The following is a 25,526-nucleotide window of genomic DNA, read 5'->3' on the forward strand; positions in this document are numbered from 1 at the left end:
GGACCGAGATTTAGACACCGCCGATAGGCTGACACCTGCATTCCTGGACGGAAGACCGTAGGCGTCCACGGAGCTGCGGGGCGTGGCTGACGGACGCGGACTACATCTCCCGTAAAGCCATGCGCTCTATAATAAGTTGCCTCAGGTGGCGCTGGAGCATTGTGGGATCGGATGACTCTCAAGATGGACAACCGGGATGTTGCAGGTAACAGCCCCTGCCTCCCCTCAAGCCCCGGCCGCGGTTTTTGAGGAGACGTGTAGCCTCTTCGCCCTCCTGAGGGTCGTGCCCCGACCCAGGGGACCCTCGCCTCAGTCCCTGCGCAGCCCAAAGCGGCAGCTTCTGCACCTCTCCCGTCCCCTGGAGACCTCAGCCTCAGGTTGCGGCCGCCGCCGCTGGTTTGTGAGAACGCCCGGTTGTCCGTAGAGCCCGCCCGCTGGTCCTCCTTGCACACCTTCCCGAAATAATCTCCTTCAGGGCTGCTGCAGGCTCGCTCCCTGGCACAGCGGCCACCGTGGGCTATCCCGCGCCCCTCTCTCTGTATCCACTGCCGTCTGGCCCGCGTCCCACTTTCTGGGGAAGCTGCCTCTCTGAGGTGCCTTGGGGCACCCTGTGCGCACTTTTCCGCGTCTAGTGAACCTGCCTGCCCACGTGTTTTGCCCTTCCGACTCCCCCAGAATGGGATGCAGTTAGCCACTCGGCAGATACTCAGGTCGTGCTCACTGTGTGCCAGGCACCGTGCTAGGTGCTGAGAGTACACGGCGACCAAAACGGAGCCCTGTCTTCCTGAGGGTTTCTTTCTCCCGGGAAATCAGACAGTGCATCAACAAGCAAACATTTACAAAGAGCAAGTTGTGATGATGTGAGGCAGGGGTGGGGGTTGTTGCTATCGGTAGTCAGGGAAGGCCTTTTCCAGCAGAAGACATTTAAGACGAGTAGATGCCAGCTATGGGAAGGCCTGGAGGGCAGAGCCTTGCGCGCAGGAGGGGATGGCAAGTGCAAAGGCCCTTGGGTGGGATGGGCTTGTCCTTTTGAAGAATGTCAAAGATGAGCAGAAGTGGGGAGGGGAGCCATCTTTGGCAGGGCCTTGAAAATCGACTTTCAGAATGTGCTTTTTATTCTGAGTGCCGTGGGGAACGTCTGAAGTGCTTTTCCATCTCCACAGCTATCACCTAGTCTGAAGACACTGTGGTCCTTTGCTTGGAGTCAGCAAGTCTCGTTGGTCTCCTTGCTGCCTGTGCACTCTGTAACCAGAATGATCACCTAGTAGCCAAGATGGTTTTAAAATAAAAATACCTATTGGATCTTATTCTTCCTTACCTTAATACTCCCCTGTTGCTTCCTGAAGACCTTCAAGTAAAACCCAAATCTCCTGTCATGCCCCACCTCTGCTCATTCCTGGAGCAGTCCACTCTGGCCACTCTGGGTCCTTGCTGATCCTTGGACACACCAGGCTCCTTCCTTCCTTGGGCTTTTGCATCTGTTCCTTCCTCTGCTCTGATCACTCCTCATTTGGCTTTTCATGTTCGTGGCTCCTCCTTCTGTGGTTCCAGCCCAAATGTCTGCTGTTATAATAGTCATTTTCTGGCTTCTCTACCTGTGTGGACACTCCTCTGTTACTTTCTCTCACTGTTTTTATGGTTTCTAGTAAAGTTCTTATCACAGTTTGCAGTTATTTTTTTTGTTACGGGTCTGTTGTCTCCCCAGCCAGAGGCGAGTCCCATTGAGGGCAGAGGCTCCGTCTCTCTTGTTTAGCACCTAGTACAACACCTGGTATGTAGCAGGCACTCTGTAAGTGTTTGCTGAATATAGGAACAAACAGACATATGAATCAATCTGTACATCAGTTGCTGTCTAGCCTGTTGCATTTGGGGATGTTTGTGGAACAAAGGTGATTTCTGATGTGCTTTTTTTGTTCTCCCCAGGAAAGGCTAACCGGTGGTTTGGGGTTGCTCCCCCCAAGTCTGGAAAAATGAACATGAACATCCTTCACCAAGAAGAGCTCATCGCTCAGAAGAAACGGGAAATTGAAGCCAAAATGGAGCAGAAAGCCAAGCAGAATCAGGTGGCCAGCCCTCAGCCTCCACATCCTGGCGAGTAAGTGCCTCCTGGAGCCTGGATTGGGGTCTTAGAGGGTCACTAGCCAGAGGGTTTTGCTGTGAGAGTAGTCAGAATGTGCCTGCACCTAGCCACAACCTGATGAGCCAAGGAATGACACAGGTGCTCTCTGGAGGCTTATTGTGGCAGCAGAGAAATGGGGGGAAGGGGGTAGCCCAGAGAAGGGCCTACCAGCTTGCTCCCTCAGCAGTTATTTATTGCCAACCAGCTGAGGGGCAGGGTGCAGGGGTGTAACGCAGGGCAGAAACCCAGACTCCGTCCCTATCCTTATGGGGCTCACAGTCTGCTAGCAGAGGGGTGCCGGTCACACCCCAGAGCTGCTAGAGAATTAAATGAGGCAGTGTGTTCCTTGGCACAGTGGCCACCACAGGGGCACAGAGAGGCTCTGCATGCTGAAGGCCTGTGCAGAGCTGGTCCATTGAAGAAGCAGGGAAAGCCTTGCCCAGCAGAGGGCAGGGAGGGAAGAGAGCCCCTGTGTATTGAGACAGCCTAAGGTGCTGCACCAAAGGGGCTGTCCTGGAGTGAGGTAGGAGGTAGCTCAGTCATTGTCCTGAGAAACACTGAGGGCACCAAACAGTTTTGAGTAGGGCGTGGTGTGTGATCATGGTGACGAGATCCAAGAACTTCAGTCTTCAGGTCTAAAGTGTGGACCCTGTTAACATTCCACAAAGCTCTGTGCCAGCTTCTGCCTTCTCTTTCTTTTTTTTTTGATGGTGGCTGGCCTGTATGGGTATCTGAACTGTCGACCTTGGCGTTATCAATATCACACTCTAACCAACTGAGCTAACTGGCCAGCCCAGCTTTTGCCTTTTCTAATAGTTTGTGGTTTCTCCTTGATGGCAGGACTTCAGCCTTATTCCTGATGTACCCAGGCTTGGCTCAGGGCCTCACATCTCCAGGGCGTTCAGGAATGTGGAGATTGGGTGTGAGTGGCTGCTCATGGGCTCTCATCCCTGGGGTTGTGGGAGGACTTGGGCCAAGATGAGAAAGTCCAGTAGGATAGCCTCCCAGAGGGTCTCCTGGAGGCTGCCAGATCTCAGTGCCAGGATCCATCAGTTTAATGGGAATATCAGGAGAGGTGGGTGCATGGCACAGGACTCTTTGGAAATAAGATGGTTTTCTACATCATAAAAGCATACAACAACAAAGTTTAGAATTTATAGCTGAAGAAATAAAAACCCTTCAGGTCACCCCAAGACAGCTATTTGGATCTTTTTACTTTCCATACCTTTCATGATGTTATCAACTTTGTATCCTGCTTTCCCTCCCACTTTAAAAACAAATTTGCTTTTTGGCGGCTGACCTATAAGGGAATCTAAACCCTTGACCTTTGTGTTGCCAGCCCAATTTTTTTTTATTGTAAAATACATGTAACATAAAACTTTCTTAACCATTGTTAAGTGTACAGTTCAGTGGTATTAAATATGTTAATAATGCTGGGCAATCATCACCACAACCCATCTCCAGAACTCTTTTTCAGCTTGTAAAATGGGAACTCTGTATCCATTAAACATTAACTCCCCTGTTGTCCCTTCCCCATCAACCCCTGGCAAGCACTTTCTGTCTCTGTGAATTAACTACCCCACATAAGTGGAATCATACAGTATTTGTCTTTCTGTGACTGGCTTATTTCACTAAGCAACATGTCTTCAAGGCTCACCCATGTTATAGCATGTGTCAGAATTTCTTTCTTTTTTTAAGGCTACATAGTATTCCATTATATAGATATACCGCATTTTGTTTATCCACTCATCTATTGGTGGACAGTTAGGTTTTTTCCTTATTTTAGCTGTTGTCAATAATGCTGCTGCCCCCTCCGTGATACTTTGTAGAAGACTTTTTGCTGCATTATAGCTCTTCAGAACATCATGGTTTTAAATGTATTCTCGCTGAATTCACATGTCATAAAAATCACCTTTTAAGCTGTACGGTTTAGTGATTTTTAATGTGTTCACAAAGACACGCAACCATCACCAGTATCTAATTCCAGAACATTTATTTTCATCACGGCAGAAAGAAACTTAGTCCCCATTAGCAGTCACTCCTCATTCTCTGCTCTCTTGGCCTCTGTTAAGCACTAATCTGCTTTCTGTCTCTTTGGATTTACCTATTCTAGGTGTTTCGTACATTGTGTGGCCTTCATTCATTTAGCACAATGGTTTTGAGATTTATCCACATTGTAGCATGTATCAAGGCTTCATTTCTTTTGATGGCCGAATATAGGTAGAGAGTATTTTGTTTACCTGTTCCCCAAGAACCAGTGTTTTTATTTCCTACTGTGTGTTACCAGTTGTTTCCAAGGGGGGGGGGGGGTCCTGTACTGCCTCTCCGCAGCCCAGCTGTGCGCTCTTGTTTTCTGTCCTCCCCACCTCTTGCTTCTCCCTCCTGAGGGAAGTGCACAGGGTGTGAGCATGAGGCCCAGGGTCCCCAGGAAACCCTGTTTGTTTGGTGTCGAGGCTGGTTTATTGGCAGAGTCTCCTCTTTCATGTAAAATAACTTTTACCGCTTTTTTTTTTTTTTTAAACTTTAAAGATTGTTCATAGACATGGTAGAAATTTGGGAAATGGAGAGGAAAATGAGGAAAAGCCAGCATCACCAATATAACCCTGCAACCCAGAGACAAGTGCTGTAGCCTTTTGGAAAACTGTTTTTCTTTCTTTTTTTTTTCTTTTTTGGTGGCTGGCTGGTATGAAGATCCAAACCCTTGACCTTGCTGTTACATGAAAAGTTGTTTTCCTAACAATTTTTAATTCTAATGTCTGTTGACGTACATAGGACCACATTGTAGGTACTATCTTACATCCTGCCTTTTTCTTTTTCCTTTAATGATGTGTTTGATTGCTTTATCTCTAAAATTGTAACTTTTCAGGGCTGTTCCATCTTCCCTGTGGATGGCCCATAATTTATTTAATCAGTGCTTCTTGTTGACCATTTAGGTTGTTTTCATATTTATTTCATTAGAGCAGATTCCCAGAAGGATAAAACTTAATTTTAAAGGAAAAAGCCTAGCCCTGTCAACTCTGTGAGCTTTTACCAGTTATTGGGGTTGTCCGTATGGTAGAATGTCACACAGCTTTGAACGGCATTTATATAAAAGGGGTTTCTGGGATTGGGGCAGGTGATATGTCATAGTAGAAAGTGGAAGAAGTAGGATATGACCATAGTCTTACTTCTGTTTCTAATTGATGTCACAGTAAAGAAATACACCCAAGTGTTAGTAATTGCTGTTGCGAGGTGGGAGACTTTGCTGGGCTTCTCTCCTTTCTTTTCATATTTCTGGGTTTCTTTATTTCCATTTGTTTCATAATGAGTCTTTTAGGACAAGAGAAAAATAAATTTGGATTAAACATATTTAGGCCCCTAGGTTTGTTTTTGTGCTGATTTTTTTTTCTTTTTTTGTTTTTCTGACAGCTGGCTGGTGTGGGGTCCGAACCCTTGACCTTGGTGTTATAACACAAGGTTCTAACCAACTGAGCTAACTGGCCAGCCAAATTGGGGGCCTGGCCGGTTAGCTCAGTTGGTTAGAGCACTGCCTTGTAACACCAAGGTCACAGGTTTGGATCCCCGTGCCAGCCACCAAAAAAATAAAAATAAAAAACAAACTTTTAAGTAAAACATACTCTTTGCAAAAGAAAAAGGAAGAGAAGGAGAGAGTAAAAATAATAGCAACATGAAATTCCCCTGTAATTCTCCCACCACGACATGCTTTGAATGTTTTCCTGTGAACATGTGATGCCACAGAACTGCTTGCTGCCCAGGCTCAGAGCAGCAGGCACACATGGGTGAAGACACACACAGGCCCCGCCTCGGAGAGCTCCAAGTCTAGCTGGGGAGACAGACATGTGAGTCAGCAGCAACCCAGAGAGTGAACTGACAACAGGTAGGACAGGTGCTTGTCAGGGGGCCCTTTGGACCTGGAGGGCCGAAATTCGGGCAGAGATAACTTAAGCATGTGTAGTATTGCTCTTACTGGAACAACATTGTTCCTAGCGTACTGCGTTGAAGCCTGCTCTGTGCACTCAGCAGTACTCCCCGGACATCTCTGGGGACCAGTTTTGGGTCCCACTAGGCAAGAACATCAGGGTGGGTGTGGAGCCATGAAGGGTGAGGCGAGACCCCACTCTCACCAGCTCACCCTCCGGAGTCCTCTGTCTTGGTTCTAGAATTGCAAATGCACACAACTCTTCCTGTGCTTCCAACAAGTTTGCCAACGACGGTAGCTTCTTGCAGCAGTTTCTGAAGTTGCAAAAGGCACAGACCAGCACAGGTGAGCAGAGCGGAGCCACCCCCTTCCCTTGCTCGGCTCCCCGCCCCAACCCGCCCTGCCCCACCCTGAGAGTCCCTGGGCACTTCAGAAGTGACAGGTCCCGCCTCAGACTCATTCCTCTCACCCCACATTCATGAGCACCGTTGGTCCAACCATCCCCGGACCAAGTACCAAGGGGGCGAGTGCAGAGCCCACCCTCAAGGTGCTTACTGACAAACCAGGTTTCAGTCCAGGGGTTTGGGCCAGGGCTGTGAGACCCTGAGGACGTGGGCAGGTGGGTGTGATTCCCACTGGGGAGAAGTGTGGGGGAGGGGGAGATATCTCCAAGCTGGATCCTCCTGAATGGGCCTTCTGCAGATGGGGTCTGAACAGACACCAGGCTGGCCTGAGACATCTGAGCTGCTTCAGAGTTACGACAAGTTTCAGGGCTTGCTGCGGCTGAAGTTTTCTTTTGAAAGGCATTTGGCAATATGTGTGGTATTCTTTCCACCCAGAGTTCACAGATTTAATGTTTTGTTGCTTATACTTCTGATCTTTTTACTTAGTAACGAAAACACCACAACACCTTAGGAAGTTGAAGTCCATTCCCCCTTCTCATGGGAAACCACTGTTGACAGATTTCATGTGTCCTGGTGATTCCAGTGGTTGTCCTTTCCCTGGATTAGTAGTTGGCATTGTTTGGATACTTAACCATTTACTTGAATGATAAGATAGTGTGCATTTTTTGGCCACACCTTTCTTTTCTACTTGGGGTGACTTTTTTTAGATCCAGACACTACATAAAAGTCTCTCTTGTTGAGGTCAACGTCTACAAGCAGCACTAGCTGCTTGACTCTATGTTCCATGGGGGAAATTGGGGTTTAGAAAGATGAGGCCTGAAGTGCAGAGCCAGCCTGTGACACAACCAATGGGGCCCTAGTCCTGCCGTCAGGGCGGGGAGCCGGCCACGTCATGATGCTGCTCCCCACTGAGCTCAGGGCTCTGCCTGAAGTCATCAGACACCGCTTTCAAGGTTCTCATGCCTTGCTGTGGGCGCTCCTGCACCCGTGGGTTCTTGGGGAGACCAGGGCATGGGTGAGAGTGCCCTGAACTGTGCTCCACTGCCATCGTCACCCCAGAGGATTCCCCAGCCCTCCCAGGCGGCAACCCCTGTGCAAGGAATGGGACCCCTGTCCGTAGGTTGGGGAGACACCTGGCCCACGGGATCACAGTGGGATGCACACTAGGCATGAGAATCACCTCCTGGGGGAAGCCACCTGTGTCTACAGTTGTGTAGTTTATTTGTAGGCTCTTATTGTTACCGTAGGAGATGTTGCTGTTGAGACAGCTGACCTTCGACCTTAGGGAACAGCTAAGGAAAAGCTAACCCAAGGCCAAATAGAGAAGAAGGAAGTGTTGTTTGAGTCTTTCACCCAAAGGGTGTCAGGCCAAGAGCACCACGTAGGCTGGCGAGGCTGGCTTCCAGGGACTGTCAGAAGGAGTGGCTGTAAACTAGGATGTGGGGACTCAGGTCTTACCCATAAAAGCTGACAGGTCCCCTGGCTCTGGGTGTAGCATGGTTGAGGTGCCTCCAGCTGGAGCTGCTGCCTGCAGAGTCACAGCTTATCCTGTCCTGGCTGGGGAACTACAAGGAGTTTTTCCTCTCTCAGCCTCAGCGTCTTCATCTGTAAAATGGGGGTTGCTTCCTCTGTGTGCTTCCAAGCCCACAGAACTTGGATTTGATGGGGAACGGGGAGACGTGCATTACAGACCATGAGTGTGTGTATCCTTCCTTCCTTCCCAAGATGCCCCCTGTAGCACAACCAGCGCCCCTGCCAGCACACCCACCCCCAGTGCTGGCAAGCGGTCCCTTCTCCTGAGCAAGCGGACGGGCCTGGGGCTGGGCAGCCCTCTTGGCCAGGTGAAAAACTACTCGCATGCCAAACAGCTGCCCGTGGCACACCGCCCAAGCGTCTTCCAGTCTCCTGACGAGGACGATGAGGAAGACTATGAGCAGTGGCTGGAGATCAAAGGTAGGTTGCTGGGCTGCCACCCTTCCTTCCACCAGCTGATCAGCACGCTCTGCCCAGCAGGCTCCATGGTGACCAGGGCAAGCATGTCCAAGAGTATGAGGTGCTTGGGGTTGTGGTCAGGGGGGCTGCCAGGCCTCTGGGCTAGGCTGTGGGCCACAGTGGGGCCCTCCACTGTGAGAAGAGCAATGGAGTGTGTGGGGAGGGTACTTGGGAGCATTGCCATGCTTTAGAGCATGGGCTTCATCTTGGGAGCAGTGGAAACTGTTGTCCACTCATGTAGTAGCTTGTCCCCAGCCAGGGCAAGGTGCACAGTCCTTGGGGGAGCATTCACTCAAGAAGGGCGTCCTTGTGTATCTGCTCATCCCATACAGCGAGAGGAGCTTTGAGGCTCCCTAGCCTGAGCAAATGCTCCCTGAGCCCTTGAGGCCCCAAAGCACTGATCCTCATTGTGGGTTACATGTCCCCACTGGTTTGGACCAGAAGTATGAGTGCGCAGGTTTTGGGCGCTCACTCCTGGCCCTGGAAGAGGATGATTGTCAGTCTTAGGTGAGCTTGTCCAGGCCCTGCAGTTGTAGGAAGACGAAGAGTGGTGGCAGCAGTGGGACTCCTAGTGAGTCCAGCCCTGTCCCCATTCAGAACAAGGCTGTGGGACGCCTGAGCCATGTGGAGGGCCAGCCAGCGTGGTCACATCGCACTGGCAGTGAGGACAGCCTGAAGCGACCATGTAGATATGTTGTGACAGTTTCTAGACCCCTTTCTCTGAATGAGGGTGCAGGCTTCAGGCCATGTGTCTGAGGAGATCAGAGGTCAGCCTGGCACCCTGCACCATCCGTCATGATGGAGCTGGGGAGAGCATGTTTTCTTAGAGAGGTGATCTGGCAGTTCTAGCGGTGTCCTCAGTAATGCACCTATTCCTGTAAATGGTGACTAGGTCAGGATTGTTGGGCACGTGGGAGGAGGGTGAGGCTAGGGAGAGGGGCAAGCACAGAATGTCCCGGGACCTCATAGGGATCCTCTTGGGGCCTCATGTCACCCCCCTTCCCCCAGTGCTTCCCAGCAGCCCAAGCAACAAGGGAAATAAGATTAGCTGCGGGTTCCACATCTAGCCTAGTTGCCCAGCACCGGCTAACGGTGAGAAATTTCTCCTGCGAGTCTCATAAAAGTGATGTGATCCATATAGTGGCTGACAGACAGCCTCAGAAACAGGCCAGCGAAAAACGCAAAAGTAGGTTCCACATGACTCAAAGGGAAGGCTAACCCTTAATGTAAAAATATATTTTTATAGCTCTGTTCACTGAAAAAGCCCCAAGATAATGATTAAGCTTGTTGCAGTGAGCATCCCTAGCGCCCAGATGGTGGTCTGGAAACACAATTTCTCACTAACGGAAACCAGGACTTCTTGGAGAAATGGCTGGCTCTAGGTCTGGGCAGGAAGTATGAGATGATCCTGGAGCTCCCTGCCCCAGCAGATGGCAAGGAGGCCGTCAGAGACTCCTGGGGTCCTGTCTAAAGCTCCCAGGAGCCAGCTTGAAGAGGCTCCACCGGCCACAGAGCTTCTATGATGACATTAATTGCCATGGATTGAAACCCACCCAATGCGTTTAAATCAGAGTTTGTAATATTTTTTAAAAAGAATTTGTCATCTTTGAAGGATGAAAGAACACTGGTAAATAAAGAAAAGAATTAAGCATTTCCAAAAAAATAAATAAATAAAACCAGGGGAGGCTGGATATGTGTTCCTCCAGCTCTCTCCCAGCCTGGGGATCAACACAGCCTCTGGGAGGCTCTCCCGCTTCTCTCCCGCCAGTGTGTTGGGAGACCGACCCCCCTCGTGACGGTGCTTTGTGCTCGGACCCAGGACACCCGACAACCTCCCGCATCGCACACTCTTCTCCCCCCACCCCTCTGTCGTTGTGGTTCGTAGAGAGAGTGTGCCTATTGACTGTGGGGTGTGTGAGTTGAACCCCAGTACTGACAGCCTCCTTAAAGTTTCACCCCCAGAGGGAGCCGAGACTCGGAAAGTGATAGAGAAATTGGCCCGCTTTGTGGCAGAAGGAGGCCCCGAGTTAGAAAAAGTAGCTATGGAGGACTACAAGGATAACCCAGCGTTTGCGTAAGTATTTCCGGGGAAGGGAAAGCCGTGGCTGTTTCACGCGTTTGCTGCACAGTCGCACATGCGGATGTGCTTGTAACCTCATCGTGGTGACCTCGGGCCGGGTGCTTGTGCTTTCTAATTCACACCAGAGGTTGCAAGGGGCTCCCATGTGGCAAGGCGTCTCTGCTGGCCAAGCTGCTTTTTTTGCATGAGAGGAGCCACATGGTCCACCCGCCCTCTTGTTACCAAGTCTTATTTTCTTCTTTTGCAAATCTCTTCCTCTCCAGATTTTTGCATGATAAGAATAGCAGGGAATTCCTCTACTACAGAAAGAAAGTGGCCGAGATAAGAAAGGAAGCACAGAAGTCGCAGGCAGCCTCTCAGAAAGGTAAGTGGGCGGAGGAGGAGGGAAGTTCTGGGGAGGTGTGTGGACATAACCATACCCTGATGTGGAATTGGGGTTCTTAGGGCTGGCCCGTGGCTCACTTGGGTGAGTGTGGTGCTGATAACACCAAGGCCACGGGTTTGGATCCCTATATAGGGGATGGCCGGTTAGCTCACTTGGGAGAGTGTGGTGCTGACAACACCAAGTCAAGGGTTAAGATCCCCGTACTGGTCATCTTTTTCAAAAAAAAAAAAAAAGGAATTGGGTTTCTTGGAGGCTGCTGTGGTATGTGGTGGCACCCTGCGGGCTGCCAGTCAAGGCCCGTACTTTCCTCTGGGAATGGGGTGATGACACCCTCCCTCCTGGGACAAGGTGAAGTTTGAGCACCAAGCATGGCATGCGGGGTTCACAGGTGCTCTTGGAGAGTTATGTCCAGCAGATCAATCCTATGCATGTAAAGGTGGCAGAGGGAGCATTGGCTTGTTGGTTCATCATTGTTTTAACAAGTGTTAAGGAGCTCCAGCTTCGTGCCAGGCATGGAGGACACACTGAGACAAGTGCAGTGTCTAGCACTGGGGGAGGGAGTGCCAGGTGGGGCGGGGAGCTGATACAATCTGCTGGTGAGATTCTGGTGGGATAAGTTTCAGAGGAGGGAGGAGGTGCCAGCCAATCACCAGCTGTAACGATGTAAAATCCCAGCCAAGCACTGGGGCTGTGGCATGGGGGATGAATGTTTAGGCCAAACATGGGCCACAGAAGGTCGTTCGTTTTGTCACCTGCAGCTCTTTGCCTTTCCCTGGGAAAGGAGGGCTATCCTTCTCCCATGTGGCCTGGGGACTAGGGTGGGGGCTCCCATCTCCCCTCCTGCCTGACCCAGACCAGTCCTCATGTTCTGATCCCTTGTCCCAGTGGATGTCAAAGGCCCTCATGACCTACAGTGTGGGTAGGGGCAGGCGACCAGGGCTCAAGATAACTTGTAATGTTAGCTTCTGCGTTTGGTCCCAGTGCAGTAATCTGATTCCTATTTGCCTGTTTCTCTTTGCATCACTCCTAAGATAACCCCACTTGTTGTTCGTGGGGTTCTTAGCAGAAATTAGGCTGTTGGGTGTGGTGAGTTGAGCTCAGTACTGACAGCCTGCTTAAAGTTTCACCCCCAGAGGATGAAGAGGTCAAGAACCTTGCAGAAAAGTTGGCCAGGTTCATAGCAGATGGGGGTCCTGAGGTGGAAACCATTGCCCTCCAGAACAACCGTGAGAACCAGGCTTTCAGGTAAGGGAGGGGCCCACTGGGGAGGTGACCCTCACCCTGGCCACAGCCCCCCTGAACCCTGAAATGAAGTAATAGCTCAGCATGGTCCAGCAACCTGCTAGGGTCCCACAGTGAGAAGTTGGCGGGGCCTGAACTTGGTACCAGAAGTTTCTGACCCCAGAGCCCAGTTCTTTCACCCCATGGGACATCCCAACACACATCAGTACCCTTTGATGGTCTCTGCGGCAGGCGCATAGCGGCCTCTGGGGCCTTTGTATTTTCTAGGCACCTCATGGAGAAAATCTCCAGCACTTGCCCAGCTCCCCTTGTGACAGAGAGCAGTCCTGGGTTGGGGACAGGCCTGGCTCTTGAGGGGAAATCCCCAGAACCATTTGTACCGTGTGTGTTCTCAGGGTGTCCCCTTTATGACAAGGGGAGTGGGAGGGAACATGGAACCTCAGGATCTGAGGAGTGGGAACTCCCAGCCTGTGTGCAGATTCCACAGAGGGGCTAGCAGGTGACAACCCGGCCTCCCTGCTGTCCCCAGCCACACAGTCACTCCCCAGCCCCAAGGGCTGGGTAAGTGTTCACGTGCTCCTTGTGCATTTATTCAGCAGGTGGGTCGGCACCTGATTTGTGCCAGAGGAAACTGGTGGAAGCCTGGGGTTGTTGCTACAGGGCAGGGGCTGGGAAAGTCGTGCCTGGAGTGGACGTTTGGGGTGGTGTGGGCGGCGCACCCGTGAGGATGCTTTTGGCCTCAAGTAACACAAGTCCCAACTCAGTCAGTGAGGAGCTATGACCGTGCACATAACAAAATATCCAGCTATCTTGGCTGTTTGATTCAGCAGGGGGAGAGAAGTGGGAGTGGATGCTGGGCAGGTGGCCAGTCACGTCCCCATGTGAGCCTGCATGGGCTAGATGCAGAGCAAAGGAGGTACAAGGGACTGCCATGCAGGCATGAAGCAGCAGAGGTTTCAGGTGCTGTGCCTGGACCAGATGCAGACCTGGGCAGGGCCAGGTCGTGAGGGAGTCAGGGTAATCACTGAGAGCCTTTGGAGGGTCTAAACTGGGCAATGATGGGGTCACTTATGCTTCCAGGGTCACTGGCCAAGGTTGTGGAGGGTGGTCAGACATGTCCAGGCCAGGGCCAGGCAGGCAGAGGAAGTGGGCAACTATCAGGAGTAAGGGTGGCTAGAGCATGGGGGTTGTGGAGTGTTTGGGTCTAGAGTTCAGGAGAGGGGTCTGCCTGGGGCTGGAGGCCCACCTGGACATCCCCAATCTCAAGACCTGCCCTGATGGCCATTGAGTTGTTGTCCAAGACTCTGCGCTAAACAGGTTGACGTTGAATTAGTGGTTCACTTTAAGTCATTGCGCCCTTCTCTCATTTACCTGAGTTTATTTAAATAAGAAAGTTAGTTTACTGTCCATCATTGTTAAGTGGCCTCTGACCGCGGAAGTCTATCTAAGGAAAAGTAGGCGAGGTTATGGAATTTAGTTCAAGGCCTGAACCCAGGCAGCTCTGCCCAGTCAGAGGGGTCCAGGGCCCAGCAGCTCCAACCCAGCCTTTCTCCTGATGTTAGAACTGAGAGCGCCATCAGCACAGGCAGCTCTGGGCTGCGCTCTGTGGTTACTCCCCACTTGGGGAGTGCTGGTGGTGGATGCTCAGCTGGTCACATGTGGCTGTGGTGGAGGCTGGGCCATGGGAGGCCGCCCAGGATGGGTACCTGAGGCAGCTAGTGGAGAAGCAGCTGCAGGAGCTCATCACCGTGCTTACTGCCAGAGCCAGAGAGGGGCGGATTGAGGTGTGACAGAGTCAGGGCTCATCATGGTCCCAGCAGGGTATGCAGGATCGTACCAAGTAGACTGCCTAATCTTCATGTGGGGTCAAGTGAGAGGCAGCCCCAAAGCACAGAAATGCCAGATGGACACGCCTTTGAACCCAGGGCCACCTGCTCTGCCCAAGGCTGCCTGCCCTCAATGTGGGCTGGAGCCCAGCTCCCTGGTCTGTTCTGATGTTCAGTGTATGTTTCAACTCTTTCCCTGTTTTTAACACCTCTCTGGGATGCATCAGAGTACCTGTCGTGTTTGGGACAAATCCCTCTTTCTGTTCTGGTGTCAGTTGTCCACACAATTCAGCATTTCTTGGCGTGAAGGCACCACTTGTCTTAGGGGTTGGAGTAGGGTTTTAGGGTGCCCTCCCCTTTTCCATCGAAGCAGGAGGATGGATGACAGTATGATGGGCACTTGAGAAAGATGGGGGTGGGTGCTTGGAGTGGCCCACGGCTTGAAGGAAGGGCATCGTGAGGGGTCATGGGTATATCACACTTCCTCATGCTTAGGCTGCCAGAGCCAGCAGCTGCTGAGACCTGGCAAGGCAGGAGGTCGTGGTGGAGACCATGACCCTGACATGACTTTAAAGTGACTCTGGCCAACCTGGGTGCACAAGACCTGAGCTGCCCCTGCCCAGAACCAGTGGGCTCAGGCCCAGCTGACAGTGCACCCCCCAACTCTCCTTTGCAGCTTTCTATATGAACCCAACAGCCAAGGGTACAAGTACTACAGACAGAAGCTGGAGGAGTTCCGGAAAGCCAAGACTGGCTCCACGGGCACCCTTACAGCACCTAACCTGGGCCAGAAGCGCATTTCTCCTCCTGAGGCCCCATCAGGGTCCTTGCCCCCTACCAGCACCTGCCCTGCCTCATCTACCCCTGCACCTGCCGTCACCCCCACTCCAGCTGCCCCTGGGAAGCCGGCTTCCACTGCCACTGTGAAGAGGAAGCGGAAGAGCCGGTGGGGGCCTGAAGAGGACAAAGTGGAGCTCCCACCTGCTGAGCTGGTACAGAGGGACGTGGATGCCTCTCCCTCGCCTCTTTCAGGTGGGCCGATCCCTCCCCATCCTCTTTCAGAAGCGTCTGGCTTCTTTCACTGAGCATGTTTTCAGGGTTCATCCATGTTGCAGAGTGTATCAGAATTTAGTTTCTTTTTGTGGCTGAATAATCCATCGTGTGTACATACCGTGTTTTGCTTATCCATTTATTTCATCTGTTAATGAACACTTGAGCTGTTTTCACCTCTTAGCTGTCGTGCGTAATGCTGCTATGAAAATTGGCATAACGGTACTATTTAGATCCCTATTTTCAATTCTCTCGTATGTATACTTAGGAATGGACTTGCTGAGTCAGGTGGTAATTCAGTGTTGAACGTTTTTGAGGACCCAGCATCTGAACCATTCTATGTCCCACCAATGCGCAGGGGTTGTGGTTTCTCTACATCCCCACCTTTTTGTTGTAGCCGTTCTAGTAGGTATGAGGTGGTATCTCTCTGTAGTTTTGATTGGCATTTCCCTAGTGACTAATGATGTTGAGCATCTTTTCATATACTTGTTGACCATTTGTATAGCTTTTTTGGAGAAATGTCTATTTTAGATCTTTGCCCGTTTTTTAATTGAGTTATTTGTCTTTTTGTTGTTGAGCTGTAGGTGTTCTTATATATTCTGGATATTGACTCCTTATCAGATATATGATTTGCACACAGATTTTCTCTCATTCTGTGGGTTGTCTTTTCACTTTGTTAATAGTATATCCTTCGATGCATCAAAGTTTTAAATTTTAATTAAGTCCAATTTGTCTATTTTTTTCTTTTGTTACCCATGATCTTGGTGTCATATTTAAGGAACCATTGCCAAGTCCAGTGTATGAAGATTAAGAGTTTTATAGTTTTAGTTTGGGCCTTTGATCCGTTTGGAGTTAATTTTTGGAAATGGAATAAGGTAAGGGTCCAACTTCATTCTTTTGCATGTGAATATCCAGTTTTCCAAGCACCATTTGATCAAAAGACTGGTCTTTCCCCATTGAATGGTCTTGAAAGGCTTGTAAAAAATTGACCACAGATGTGAGGCTTTATTTCTGAGCTCTCTTTTGGACTATGCTGGTTTATATATCTGTCCTTACACCAGTACCACACTGTGGTGATTACTGTAGTTTTAAAATCAGGAGTGTGTCCTCCAATGTTGTTGTTCTTTTTCAAGATTATTTTGGCTGTTCGGGGTCCTTTGAATTTTCATGTGAATTTTCAGATGGCTTTTCCATTTCTGCAAACACCATTGAGATTTTGACAGGCAGTTCATTGAATCTGTAGATCCCTTTGGGTAATATTGACACCTTAACAATATTTAAGTCTTCTGACTTGTGAACATGAGATGTCTTTTCATCTATTTACGTTGTCTTTAATTTCTTTCAACAGTGTTTTGTAGTTTTCATTGTACAAGTCTTACACTTTGTTGGTTAAATTTATTCCTAAGTGATTTTTAATGCTGTTGTAAATGGCATTAAAACACTTCTTTTCAGATTATATTCAGATTGTATTTCTAGTGTGTAGAAATACAACTGATTTTTGTGTGTTTATTTCATTTCCTGTCGCTTTGATGAATTTGTTTATTAGCTCTAACAGGGTATTTTTAGTGGATTCTTTAGGGTTTTCTACATGTAAGATGTTGTCATCTGCAAATAGAAAGTTTTACTTCTGTTTTTCCAATTTGAATACCTTTTATTTCTTTTTCCTGCCTAATTGCTCTAGCTAGGATTTCTAGTGCTATATAGAATGGCCAAAGTGGGCATCATTGTTTTGTATCTGATCTTAGAAGAAAAGCTTTCAGTCTTTCACCATTGAGTATGATGTTAGCTGTGCATTTTTTATATATGGCCTTTATCGTGCTCAGGAAGTTGCCTGCTGTTCCTAGTTTACTGAATATTTTTGTCATGAAAGGCTGTTAGATGTGGTCAGATGCTTTTTCTGCATTAATTAAAATGATCATGAGGGGTTTTTCCTTCATTGTATTAATGTGGTGTGTTACATTGATTTTCATATGTTGAACCATCCTTGTGTGACTGGGATGAATCGCACTTGGTTATGGTTTATAACCCTTTTAGTGTGCTGCTGAATTTGGTTTTCTAGTATTTTATACAGGATTTCTGCATCTATATCCATAAGGAGTATTGTTCTGTAATTTGGTTTTCCTGTAGTGTCTTTGTCTGCCTTTGGTATTAGGGTAATACTAGCCTCATAGAATGAGTTTGGAAATGTTCTCTCCTCTTCAGTTTTTTGGGAGATTTTGAGAAGAATTGGTGTTATTTTATCTTTTAAATATTTGGTAGACTTCACCAGTGAAACCTTCTGGTTCTGGGCTTTTCTTTGTTGAGAGGTTGATTACTGATTAAATCTCCTTACTTGTTTTAAGTCTATTCACATTTTCTATTTCTTCTTGAGTTAGTTTTGGTTGTTTGTGCATTTCTAGGAATTTGTGTGCTTTGTCTAGGTTACCTAATTAGTTGGTGTACAGTTCATAGTATTCTCTTATAGCCCTTTTTATTTACATTTTTATTTTATTTTTAGTCAGTAATAGCCCTTCTTTCATTTCTGGTTTTAGTTATTGAGTTTTCACTCTTTTTTTCTTAGTCTATCTAAAGGTTTGTCAATTTGGGTGATCTTTTCAAAGAACGAAGTTTTGGTTTCATTGATTTTCTCTTTTGTATTTCTGTTCTCTATTTCATGTATCTCCACACTGATCTTTATTATTTCCTCCCTGCTATTGGCTTTGGATTTAGTTTGCTCTTCTTTTTCTAGTTCATTAAGGTGAACTGTTACTGATTTTAGATCTTTCCTTTTTTTTTTTTTAAAGATGGCCTTTAAGGGGATCTTAACCCTTGACTTGGTGTTGTCAGCACCACACTCACCCGGTGAGCTAACTGGCCATCCCTATATGGGATCCGAACCCGTGGCCTTGGTGTTATCAGCACCGCACTCTCCCAAGTGAGCCATGGGCTGGCCCCTTTCTCCTTTCTTAAGTATGCATTTACAGCTATAAATTTCCATTTTAATTAGCCCTGCTTTTGCTACATCCCATGAGTTTTGGGGTGTTACGCTTTTGTTTTCATTCACCTCTAAGTATTTTCTAATTTCTCTGGTGATTTCTTCTTTGACTCATTGGTCGTTAGTGTGTTGTTTAATTTCTGCACATTTGTGAGTTTTCCAGTTTTCCTTCTGTACTTGATTTTTTATTTCATTCCATTGTGATTGGAAAAGATGCTTGGTATGAGGGGTTTTTTTTGTTTTTTTTTCCTTTCAATTTATGAAAACTTATTTTGTGTCCTAACAAGGCCTATCCTGAAGAGTGTTTCATGTGCCCTTGAGAAGGCTATGTATTCTTCCATTGTTGGGTGGCATGTTCAATATATGTCTGTCAGTTCTAGTCATTTGATAGTGTTGTTCAGTCCTCTATTTCCTTATTGATCTTCTGTCTAAATGTTCTATCCGTTATTAAAAGTGAGGTAAGGGAGTCTCCAGCTATTGTTGTAGGACTATTTATCTGTCCCTTCAATTCTGTCAGTTTTTTTTTTTTTTTTTTTTTTCGCGACCGGCACTCAGCCAGTGAGCGCACCGGCCATTCCTATATAGGATCCGAACCCGCGGCAGGAGCGTCGCCGTGCTCCCAGCGCCGCACTCTCCCGAGTGCGCCACGGGCTCGGCCCAGTTCTGTCAGTTTTTGCTTCATGTATTTTGGGGGCCCTTTAGGTACATTTTGTAACTGTTATATCTTCTTTCTGTATCAAATCCTTCATCAATATATAATGTTCTCCTTTGTCTCTTGTAACTGTTTTTGACTTAAAGTCTATTTTTTCTGATACTAGTACAGTCATCCCAGCTCTCTCTTGGTCACTATTTTCATGGAATATGTTTTTCATCCTTTCACTTTCAACCTGTTTGTGTCTTTGGATCTGCAGTGAGCCTCTTGTAGAGAACATGCACCTGCATCCTGTTGTCTGCCTTGAACTTTAAAGTATTTGAACTCTTTCTTGTCATAGACAGCTTGGGAAACACGGTGATTGCTACAGTCAGTTTTCATAGTCGCTTTTAACCTCTCCCTCTCTGACAGTGGTTTCAAGGACAGCCAGTGTGGCGTGGTCTCTCGTTTCCTACCACAAACCCACAAGAGTTTGTGGGGGGCATGGGTCTCTTGTCACTGCATTATGCAGTTGATAATCAGTGGCCGAGAGAGGCCATCTCATGCCATCTCTCTGACTCCTGCCCAGCAGCCTGCACTGTGGGCAGAAACACCTCCACTGCCCTCACCCTTCCTTGACTGGCGCTTGACACACAGGTGCACAGAGGAGTCAGACGTGTCCTGTTCCTTGGTGCTGTCACCTGCATTTGGAAGATGAGGCTGGGGCCCCAGAGGGAAGGCAGCTCACCAGGTCCCACGGCTGGCTTGTGGCCCTGCCTGTCCAGCTCTGAGGGCCAGATTCTTCCTTGGTGCCTCCCTGGTCCTAGGGGCCTCAGAAATTCCAGGTCAAGGAGAAAAGTTACTGAATGAAGATTCTAGAACTTGCCGAGGCCCTAGGTAGCAACTCCAGTCAGGATTGAAGGTACCTAGGATTGGATTGCTGCTCAAGTGCCAAACCCTAGTGTCAGTTGGAAAGGAAGATGCTCAGATTGGGTGCTTCTCTGATGCATGCACAGCCCAGCTCTGAGATGCCCAGCCAGACACCCACTAAAACCACGTCCCTGAGTCTGGCCCCAGCTTCCAGAGGATAGAGAAGCTGCCCCCATGGTCTAGTGGACAAGCACAGACTGCAAAGTCTCAGGCCCAGGTTCCAGTTCCACTGGACCACGTTGTCCCCAGGGGACCCTGGGCAGCTCCCACCCACCTGCTTGCTGGTGGAGTGCCCCAAGGAGGAGAGGGACTGGTCACACTCCAGGCACATGGCAGGCTGCTTAGACCTTGGCTCCTGTGCCTTCCCCACATCCTTGTTGCCCCCACAAACCTTTGAGGAGGGATTAGGGGTGCAATTGTGGGACCAAGGAGCAATTGTGGGCCATTCTTAGGGGCAAAGCCCCAGTCCTGGTGAGGTGGGAAGACCCAGCTTTTTTCACCCTACCAGAGGGGCCCTTGCACATCCCCCACCCCCTGCCTGCCCAGCTTTCCCCAGGAAGCCACCTCTGGAGGGGTGGTTGTCTCTGCCACCCAGATGGGCCATTGCAGCATCTTCACATGGATTGGTGTTGCTGGCTCCAGCCAAGTTCTGAATCTGCTGCCAAATTAAATATCAATTGCTTTGAGGATGGGTGACTGCCTCCCCTGAATGAGTGCAGGGAGCCACACAGCTGAGTCCTAAGCCAGACTCTGAAGCTTATGTGCATCTCCGCTGGGTGTGTTAACGACAGGGCTGCCTTCTGTGAAGCTGGTGTGTGTGCATGCACACACACGCATGCTCATCTCAGCTCTCATATCTCTGACTTTGCGAAGTCCCTGCCCTGGCACCCATTAGCCATGTGACCCTGAGCATAGCCCTGAACCTTTAAATCCTGGTGTCTGTGTCTGCAACATGGGGGAGCGTAGAGACTGCCGGGAGAGGTCACAGGGAAGCAAAATGGGTGCATGTGACAACATCCAGCATGTCTCCTGAGGTCTTCACAGTAAGTCGTGATGCTCACCATCATGACAGGAGGGCCCAACTGTGCAGAAGACACTGCACCAGGTGTCTTGGGTGTCATTACCACATGGCATCCGTGCTGCACTCAGGAGCAGAGCCTGGGGCCTGCGTGTTGGTCACTGACTACCCTTTGTCTTTGGTTTCCAGTTCAGGACCTCAAGGGGCTCGGCTATGAGAAGTGGAAACCTGTGGGTCTGGTGGGAGTCACGGAGCTCTCAGATGCCCAAAAGAAGCAGCTGAAGGAGCAGCAGGAGGTAAGGCTGCAGAGGACTTAGCAGGCTCGGGGGCAGTATTTTCCCCTACCCCACAGTGTAGCAGTCACAGATGTGTTCATGTGCTCACCAAGCCTCTTTGTGTGGGCAGAGCCTGTGGTCAGTGGCGAGGCTCCCTGGCAGACAGATCCACCATCAGTAGCATGCCACACCCTGAGTGTCCTCACCAGCCTGCAGCTGGGCCCAGAGCCCAGACCCCGGCCCTCTTGTGCTTCCAGGGAGGCGCCTGGCTTCATTGCAGCCCCTGTGGCCTGTGTTCCACAGCTGCTTCCCACTAAGCTTGAGAGCTGACCCCTACTGGAGTAGCCTCCATTTGTGATTTTCTTCCACAGTTGCCTCCAGCATCTAGTACAGGACAGTCCTGCTTAGCACAGGGCACTCTGAGGGATCTTAGGGCCTGGCTGGGCCAGCCAGGAGCTCTGCGGCCAGGGGCATGGCCTCTGCGCTTCTTCCCTGAGGAGCTGCAGGCACCTGCCTGTCCATCCCGGGGTTGACTCCCCCTGGTGCCCTCATCCAGGCCTACAGCTCCATCACATCACCCTCAATCCTCCCAGGGGTCAGTAGCCCAAGTTGCCCTTATTCAGAGGCACAGGGGTCCTCCATGCTTAATTCTGGAATTTAGGGAACCCAGGATGTGTCCTGACACCAGACTCAGTGCTTGCTTGAGCACTCACTTAGAGCTTTGCTGCTCATGAGTCTGGTCTCACAGCTGGCCCAGGGGGCCTTGCAGAGGAGAGTTGGGGGTGTGGCCTTACACAGAGAAGGTGAGGGGAGCCAGCGCTATACAGGGGAGGTGAAGGCGCGGTCTCGCCTTGCAGAGAGGAGCCGAAAGGGGCTGGCCTTGCACAGGGGAGGGGAGGAGGGGGGCTGGCCTTGCACAAGAGAGGTGAGGAGGGGGGCAAACCTGCACAGGAGAAGTGAGGGGGGCCAGCCTCCTGCACACTGTGGTGTACAGCCCTTGCTCACTGGTGTGTGCCGTGCCCACAGATGCAGCAGATGTACGACATGATTATGCAGCACAAGCGGGCGATGCAGGACATGCAGCTGCTGTGGGAGAAGGCAGTGCAGCAACACCAGCATGGCTATGACAGTGACGAGGAGGTGGACAGCGAGCTGGGCACCTGGGAGCACCAGCTGCGGCGCATGGAGATGGACAAGACGCGGGGTGGGCCCAGTCGCGGGGTTGGTGGGGGGTGGGGGCGTTTGGGGGGACAGGGACTTGAGTGGGATGGTGCCTTGCTCTCAGGAATACACCTGGAGGCACTACACGTGGGTCACAAGTCGTCTACCCATGAGGGTTCGGTCCCTGGCCTGCTTCCCATGCTGTGAGGCCCTGGGTGAAAGACTGCCTCTGTGGGCCTCAGTTTCCTCAGTGGTAAAAAGGGGTGGTCTCGATGTCATGGGAGTGGAGAGCTGTGCTGAGTGTGTCACAAAACACTCTCCACAGGGCTGCCTGGGGGGCAGGGGCTCTGATTGGAGTCACAGACCAGCACCCTCACTCCCTGGAGGCCCCAGACTCCCACTGCGATGCATGCCTGTGCTCTGGTAGCCATGCGGCCCACTCCCCACCCTCCTTCTCCCTCTGCTCACCTCTCCCGCCTCTCTGAGCAGAGTGGGCTGAGCAGCTGACGAAAATGGGCCGGGGCAAACACTTCATCGGAGACTTCCTGCCTCCGGATGAGCTGGAGAAGTTCATGGAGACCTTCAAGGCCCTGAAGGTGAGCCAGGAGGGCCCCCAGGCACCAGCCCCTGCTGTGTCCCAGCCCCTCCTGCAGCTGCCTCTGGACCTCACATGCTCACAGCCTGAGCCGGGCCCTCCTGCTGTGGGAGGCATCTGTTTATGACAGACGCTGTCTGTGTAGGGAATTAGCAAACACCAGCTCAGCTGCTGCTTCAGAAACATTTCCTGGGGCTGCAGGGGAAATTCTGCTTCCAGTGGAGCCAATTAAGTGCAGTTTACAGGCAAAGCATTTCTCCAGCAGAAGCCCCTGTGGACTGGCCTTTCCAGAACAAGAGCTTAACATTCTGCTCCCACTGCTGTTGGGCTCGTGAGAAGAGTTGGCTGACGTGGCATGTCCCATGTTGTCTCTTTGAGGTTTTTTTTTTTTTTTTTTTTTTTTTTTTTGTCGTTTTTTCGTGACCGGCACTCAGCCAGTGAGTGCACCCGTCAGTCCTATATAGGATCCGAACCCGCGGCGGGAGCGTCACCGCGCTGCCAGCGCAGCTCTCTACCAAGTGCGCCACGGGCTCGGCCCTCTTTGAGGTTTTTTTATAAAACTCTCTTGTATCCCATAACATCATCCAAGAAGGTGGTAACCTCATTGACCACCTCTTTTTAGCACTTTGTAACAAATTGCTCTCAGAACTGAAGATAAGACTTTTCTTTGCTGGCGAACCATTATTCTTTCCTGTGCTGGATAAGGCCTGTGTAACTGGATACCTTGCACCTTTTGACTTGGCCACCAGGGAGCTCTGTGCTAAGTTTGGCCCTGAGGCCCTGGGAACCCTAAGAAGAATGAAGAGCTTGGTTGTTCTCAAGGAGTCTGAACTGGGTCTGAAGAGAGGCAGAAGGGCAGGTGGTCCCAGTGTCAAGTGAGGCCAAAGTTGAGGGCTGATTTGTGGGCCACAGATGGGTCCTGTGTCGGCTACATACCTGGTGGGTGATGGTCACCTCCTTGCCCTGCAGGAGGGTCGGGAGCCTGACTACTCAGAGTACAAGGAGTTCAAGCTCACCGTGGAGAACATTGGCTACCAGATGCTGATGAAGATGGGCTGGAAGGAGGGCGAGGGGCTGGGCTCAGAGGGCCAGGGCATCAAGAACCCTGTCAACAAGTGAGTACAGCCCCTGGGGAAGAAAGGCAGGGGCGCGGGAGAAAGGCTCGGGCAGAGGTACTTGGAGCCGTGAACTCTGGGGGTCAGGGGCTCCCCTCCTGCCTCCCCACCCTCACCCTGGTACGTCATAGCTTTTCTCTTTGGTGAAATGATTACAGCGATGCACCGCACACGCTTTACAAAAGCAAGCCAGTGGTGCAGGGGTTTGTACAGGCGTGGGCCTCCCCAGCCCTGGGGCTCCTTCCTCTCCCGAGTCTCCCCTGGCCAGGTGTGCATGTGTTCATACCCATGGGTCAGGCCTCTTGGGGCCTGCTGGCTGGCCTGTGACAGGTGCTGTCCTTGAGTAGCTTCCTGCCATCCCTGGAGCTGTGATAACCTGCACTGGGGGCTCTTCTTTCTGATGCAGGACCCTGGGGCTGGACCCCCTTGGGCTCCTCCTCCTCTCACAGTGCGGGGTGTCCCCACTCAGATGTCCCCCACCTCAAGCTCCTGAAGGTGCTGCCGCCAGGCCCATCCAGGCTGGACCTCCCTGGCCAGAATTCAGGCCCTGCCTCCCCCTTCCCAATGGCACCAGCCTGGCCCCTGCTCACCCCATCCTGTTGCCTCCCTGCAGGGGCACCACCACGGTGGACGGTGCTGGCTTTGGCATTGACCGGCCAGCTGAGCTGTCTAAGGAAGATGACGAGTATGAGGCCTTCCGCAAGAGGATGATGCTGGCCTACCGCTTCCGGCCAAACCCCCTGGTGTGTGCTTCATTGCTCCCAGTTGCTTCTGGCTGGGTGCACTGATGTCTCAGAAGGGGGTGGTGGTGGTGGTAACAGGAGGGTCCTTCCCAGTCCAGTTAGGCCAGGACTCTCCTCCTCCCATCTTCAAAGCCTAACTTGCCATCTGCAGGCTGTGAGCTCAGCTGTCTCGAAGGTTCTGGACTGGAGACCTCAACCCTCTCCCCTTTTGACCTCTTTTGCCTCCCACAGAACAACCCCAGACGGCCTTACTACTGAGTATCCTGGAGAAGCATGCAAACGTACCTTCTCTGATGGACCCCGGACTGTGGAATGTTCTGGGCTGCATTTCTGCCCGCCCCTCCCATTGTTGCTAGTGTCGTGCCGTGTATTAAAGTCCCAGTGCTCACCTGACGCAGCAGCCTGATCCTGCCATCGCCAGGAACCCCTCCTGTTCCTCAGCAGTGAGCCTAGGTTGGGCAGGTGGAGGCAAGATGTCATCTCGGAGGCTCCCCAGCACCCAAGGGGTCCTGGAGCACCATCTGGCCCCTTGTCTGCCCATGGGTCCCTGCTCAGCTTGGTCCCAGCTCAGCTGTGGCCAAATTTGTCTGTAGACCTGGCCATGCCTGGGCCAGAGGGTTGTTGAGCAACTTCCAGCTTAGCATTGTGCTGCAGGAGGTTAGAGACGGGTCTCCAGGCATACCCAGCCTTCCTTAGACCTGTGGGGCTGGTGGCTCTGGGGCATACCTGTGACTCTCACCTCCCTGGCAGGTGGTGCTGGTAGGCCCCAGCACATGCAACCAGCCATGGCTGGTGATGGCTGCAGCCCAGACTACCCTGACTACGGCGGGTTCCACCAGTGTGACAGACACACGAGTTCCTGGGGCTCATGCGTTTGAAATACAGCTGCATGGCTGGATGCACCATGCTAATACATCAGACACATCCTGGAAGTGGGGGCCTTGGAGCGGGAGGTTTTGAGGCAGGAGAGTGGCACAGGCCAAGCTGCAGAGACCACCTGGGGATTGTGTTTTATTCCACCTGCCAGGTCAGCAGATTGGGCAGGGTGGGAATCTGCATTCCCATCA

The 25,526-nt window shown here is 50.9% G+C and overlaps 1 protein-coding gene across 2 annotated transcripts; it reads left to right on the forward strand.

The window, feature by feature from the left end:
• The first annotated feature begins 171 nt into the window (after nt 1–171).
• SUGP1 (SURP and G-patch domain containing 1) lies at nt 172–24,852 on the forward strand. Of its 2 annotated transcripts, none has more exons than XM_063111380.1 (14): nt 172–205; nt 1,924–2,095; nt 6,280–6,383; nt 8,168–8,395; nt 10,385–10,508; nt 10,778–10,878; nt 12,021–12,144; nt 14,644–14,999; nt 20,760–20,866; nt 21,872–22,049; nt 22,496–22,602; nt 23,571–23,716; nt 24,330–24,459; nt 24,691–24,852. In XM_063111380.1, exons 1-14 carry the CDS (start codon nt 172–174, stop codon nt 24,715–24,717), a joined length of 1,938 nt encoding a protein of 645 aa, XP_062967450.1. In that variant the 3' UTR covers nt 24,718–24,852. The 2 variants fall into 2 exon arrangements, with proteins under 2 accessions (XP_062967450.1, XP_062967451.1); XM_063111381.1 differs by having other exon boundaries at nt 175–205; nt 10,397–10,508.
• The last annotated feature ends 674 nt before the right edge of the window (nt 24,853–25,526 follow it).

The sequence above is a fragment of the Cynocephalus volans genome, chromosome 10 (genome assembly GCF_027409185.1).
Source record: "Cynocephalus volans isolate mCynVol1 chromosome 10, mCynVol1.pri, whole genome shotgun sequence".
Taxonomy (NCBI): Eukaryota; Metazoa; Chordata; class Mammalia; order Dermoptera; family Cynocephalidae; genus Cynocephalus; species Cynocephalus volans.

What these genes read in the sequence shown, in the direction of transcription:
- SUGP1 (XM_063111380.1), top strand. Translation starts at nt 172, where the DNA reads ATGACTCTCAAGATGGACAACCGGGATGTTGCAG. An exon ending in GGACAACCGGGATGTTGCAG is followed by an intron (nt 206 to 1,923) that starts GTAACAGCCCCT and finishes TGTTCTCCCCAG; the next exon opens with GAAAGGCTAACCGGTGGTTT. An exon ending in CAGCCTCCACATCCTGGCGA is followed by an intron (nt 2,096 to 6,279) that starts GTAAGTGCCTCC and finishes TCTTGGTTCTAG; the next exon opens with AATTGCAAATGCACACAACT.